The 4,744-nt window shown below is 34.1% G+C and overlaps 1 protein-coding gene across 1 annotated transcript; it reads right to left on the bottom strand.

The window, feature by feature from the left end:
- Positions 1 to 3,510: 3,510 nt before the first annotated feature.
- On the bottom strand, positions 3,511 to 4,529 carry LOC100481394 (olfactory receptor 5K1). Its single transcript, XM_034650688.1, has 2 exons — positions 3,827 to 4,529; positions 3,511 to 3,737 (listed from the first exon to the last, which is right to left on the bottom strand). Exons 1-2 carry the CDS (start codon positions 4,527 to 4,529, stop codon positions 3,511 to 3,513), a joined length of 930 nt encoding a protein of 309 aa, XP_034506579.1.
- Positions 4,530 to 4,744: the final 215 nt, after the last annotated feature.

The raw sequence follows: 4,744 nt of genomic DNA, 5'->3' as shown, positions 1-4,744 counted from the left end.
TAGACATGTATACATATGTGTTTTAAATATGTGTATATACACATTTGCAGATGAATTATTGGGCAAATGTGGTGAAATGTTAACAAATAATTATCTTGATTTAAAAAAAATTCATGGGGATTCTCTCAACTTTCTTTTAGGTTTGAAATTTTTCAAAATAAATCTCGAGGAAAATGTCATTGATTCACATTTTTCTTGACCCTCTGCCCTATTTCTTTGCCCACTTTACAGCTTAGTTTCTTGAAAGTTTTCTTCTCTTGCTACTTTCACTTCTCTAAGTTGTGTATAATATCACTTAGTGATTAAGAACATGGATTTTGGATTTGATCCTTAGATTTGATCCCTGACCTCCACCTTAATATTTCTGTGGACAAATTATGAAACCTCTTTGTGCCCCATTTTTCCAGTGGGGTTATAGGAAATTAAAATATAAAAGTAAAAATATAATAGATGTGCTGAGTAGTTAAATGGATTCTGATGAAAAGTTATTTGTAAGCTAAAAGGGTGTCTGAGAATTAATTTAAAATAAAGCAGGGGCGCCTGGGTAGCGCAGTCGTTATGCGTCTGCCTTCGGCTCAGGGCTTGATCCCGGCGTTCCGGAATCCAGTCCCACATCGGGCTCCTCTGCTGGGAGCCCGCTTCTTCTTCTCCCACTCCCCCTGCTTGTGTTCCCTCTCTCGCTGGCTGTCTATCTCTGTCACAGAAATAAATAAAATCTTTAAAAAAAATAAAAAAATAAAATAAAAATAAAATAAAGCAGAAAATGAGAGATGAGGAAGAGACATGAATGTATCAGTAATATTTATTCAGTTGCAATAAAAGCATTTTTTATTTTAACAAGCTTAACATTAAGAAGATCTGTTGCAATGTAAAATGAGAAAGGATGGTTAATGGGTCAGCTATGCCCTCCTTTGTGTGTTGACTTCATCTCCAGGCTGGTCTCTCTTTTGAAGGTAAAATGCTTATAGACTGTGCCAGATTTCATATCCACACAGCATGACGTTCAGAAGAAGAAAGACTACCTTTTTCTGTGGATCTTTTTCAAAATAAAGGGAACATATTGAAACCTCCACAAAATTACCTCTTTGTCTCATTGGCCCCAAATAAGTCACAGTCTCTTCCCTTAACAGACCTGTAGGCTTCAGTGTTGCTAAGGGTTGGAAGTGGGTGGTGCGGAAATACATAAACAGAATTTATGGTACCCCTGAAAAAGGGAAAGGGATCAAAGCATGTGAATCTAACAACTAAAAATATCCCCTAAAATAGTGGATACAAAGAAACAGCATTCATCTAACTCAGGTATCTGTATTCCTTTACACTCTTTAAAAAAGTGTTTAGGACTCTGTAGAGCTTTGTTTATGTGGGTTATAACTAACAGTATTTACAATATTAGAAATTTAAAAAAGAAATTAAAAATTATTTATTGACTTGTTTAAAAATAACAAACCTATTGTATATTAACTTAAATGATTATATTAAAATATATTACAGGAAATGGTTAGTGAATGGCCAAATATGTCAGGTACCTTTTTAAGTATTAGTGATAGGAAATCTGTTACAACTAGGTTGGTACTCCCAAGGAAGAAGATATACCTTCATTTTATTATCCAGTAGTTACAGTTTACAATTTTTTCTTTAAAAAGTTGCTTATATCTGTGCACTCCTCTCCATTTATCCTCCAGTGTCAGCTCTCATCATCTAATATAGGAATGCTTGAGGTTAGCCTCATTGATTCCAGCTTCACTCCAATCAATTGCCAGATTAGTTTTCTGAAAAATACAATCATATTACCTGGTTCTAGGAAGAATTTGGTGTCTGATGCCTCTGATATAAATTCAGATTCCTTAGGGTGACATTTAAGATTCTCAGTAACCTGATCCCCTTCCACCTTTATTTCCCATATTTGGCAACAGCTCTTAACAACAGTTTTGTCAGCTTTCTGACTCTGTCCATGGTTCACCTCCTTCACCTCAGTTCCCAGTGTCACACTTATTTCCATACACATTGACTGTGGTCATACTCCTTTTTTCCTCCAAACATCCTTTTTAAAAAATCATTTTTAAGGCACAGCTTACTTCTGAAGCTACATAAGGACTAAACACCCTAGGTGACGAAGCTTTCCATTTTCTAAACTCCCAAGCAGCATTGATACAAATTCTAGCTGAATCACCTGGACGAACTTAAGCAAGCTTCTCAATGTTTCAAAGTATGAGGTTTTTACTGAGAAAAGACATGAAAAATCATGTCTAACCAGTTGGTAGGTAATATATATGAAATGTCTAGTTTTGTGCCTAGCAGATAACATGTTCTCAGTAAATTAATTTTTTATATTTGTATATGTAAGTGATCAATAAATATTTTTGTTTAGGAATTTAGAATTTTCACTATTTTGTGCCTCATTTGTGCTTTACAGCATCTCCAACTTTTTGTTAATGCTGTGAATGTATCAGTAATTTACATTGGAATCAATACAGGTTGGTGGAATTCCTAGTAACAAACAAGATAAGTAATATCAGAGAGAAAAACCCCTTCAATTAGTTTAATGTATTCATGATTGCACTTCATTTTTGATGGATATCTAATCAAACTATATGAAAATACACAAGTCCATATGGATTTCAGTATGAATACCATCTATTTAAACTACAGATTGATAAATCACCAGTATACAGATACTGTATTTCAGAGAACTTGAGAGTAAAATTAAATAACACTACATTTTTATTAGTATTTTTTCTTGTTTTTAATATTTTTTAATTGTGACAAATATATATGCCAAAATTTCCCCTTTTAAGGATGAAAATATTCTTGATTTGTGAATAGATATTCTGTGTGAATTAATATTCAAATATATTCTCTTGAACAAACTCAAAGAAAATTAGGAATCAAATATATTCAGTTACTTCTGATGGATGATGTATTTTCAGATGGGATTAATTCTTGAGAACCTGGAATGTGCCAGAGTTGGTAAGATTATATTTTGGAATTCCAGAAATTTGTCAACAATATTAAATGGAGGTAATCTTTATATATACTGACTTCTATTCCTAGTATTTGTTTTTTGTTGAAAATTGTAACTCATTATATGTTGAAACAGTTAATAGTTTGGCTAATTTTTTGGTGACACAGTTTGTGACCTCAAGAATAATTATTTAATTCGTTCTTGCTGGGAGCTAGTAGCTTAGNATTTGTTTTTTGTTGAAAATTGTAACTCATTATATGTTGAAACAGTTAATAGTTTGGCTAATTTTTTGGTGACACAGTTTGTGACCTCAAGAATAATTATTTAATTCGTTCTTGCTGGGAGCTAGTAGCTTATTTGGGAATACTTTGTAGCAGAATGTATCCTTGCTGACCTTATTTATTTGACTCCTATACTATCATGTTTTAGTAATGGAATGTTTTATGTACAAAGTGGTCATTTTCTACTTTCTCAATATTCCATGATTTTGAAAAACAATTTATCAAATTTAAGTTAATATCCCACAGGGGATGATTTTTTTTAGAATGTTATAAAATTTTCTTTATGTTTTTTTTCATAGCATTAATTACTTCATTATTTCTTAGACTATAAATTAAAGGGTTTAATAAAGGGATTACTATAGTATAAAAAACAGCAACAGGTAAATCTTTATCCTCTTCTTTAACTGAATGTGGTTGAACGTACACAAAGAGAAGAGAACCATAGAATATTGAGACAGAGAGAAAGTGGGTTGCACAAGTAGATAAGGCTTTGCCTCTTCCCTCTTTGGATTTCATTTTGAAAATCATGAAAAGGATGCAGAGATAAGAGATTAGGACTATGATAATAGTNATAAGGCTTTGCCTCTTCCCTCTTTGGATTTCATATTGAAAATCATGAAAAGGATGCAGAGATAAGAGATTAGGACTATGATAATAGAGAAGACTTGAACTGAACCTGCAAAGATAAATATCATCAATTCATTGATATAAGGGTCAACACAGGAGAGTCTGTATAAGGGAAGAACATCACAAAAGAAGTGATTAATTTGATTTGACCCACAGAAAGTTAACCTAAAGAGAAACCCTATATGAATCATGGAATGCAGGTTTCCTGCTATGTAGGCCCCTGTGGTCATCTGAATGCAGAGTTTCTTTGACATCATGGTGTGGTACTGCAGTGGGCTGCATATGGCCACATAGCGATCATAGGCCATTGCTGCCAAAAGAAAGCAGTCTGCAGTTTCAGCAAGGCAGAGAAAATAAAACTGTGCCATGCATTCATAAAGGGAAATCCTCCTGTCCTTAGAAAAGAAGTTCTCTAACATCTTAGGCGTAATAGCACAAGAACAACAGGAATCCATTAGAGCCAGGTTGCCCAGAAAGATGTACATTGGTGTGTGAAGACGACGCTCCATAAAAATCAATGCCACCAGGCCAAGATTCCCCACCATGGTGATCACATAGATAGTAAGAAACACCACAAACAGAAGGCTCTTCAACTCTGGGTGATCTGTAAATCCCATGAGGATAAATTCAGTTGTCAAGGAGTAGTTACCCTCAGTCATATCCACCTTCTGTTTTGAGATAGCAATTCTGGAGATATAAGATTCTAATTTAGAGTGTGTATAATTTTCCTCCCGAATTTTTCTTTTTACAACAAAGAGAGGAGCGTCTTCAAACTTTCCTTCTGATCTCTGGATACAGGCACACAAACCTCTAGGGGACATTCATCCCCCTATAATGTCAGCTTCATAACCTCAAATCTGAATATCAGCATTCC

This window comes from Ailuropoda melanoleuca, unplaced genomic scaffold (assembly GCF_002007445.2).
Source record: "Ailuropoda melanoleuca isolate Jingjing unplaced genomic scaffold, ASM200744v2 unplaced-scaffold2963, whole genome shotgun sequence".
NCBI classification, from domain to species: Eukaryota; Metazoa; Chordata; class Mammalia; order Carnivora; family Ursidae; genus Ailuropoda; species Ailuropoda melanoleuca.
This window is presented reverse-complemented; position numbering and strand designations above follow the sequence as displayed.

Coding starts and splice junctions, on each gene's coding strand:
- LOC100481394 (XM_034650688.1), bottom strand. CDS start 4,529: ATGACTGAGGGTAACTACTCCTTGACAACTGAATTTATCCTCATGGGA. Junction 3,738..3,826: donor GAAATCCAAAGAGGGAAGAG/GCAAAGCCTTAT, acceptor AAGAGGGAAGAG/GCAAAGCCTTATCTACTTGT.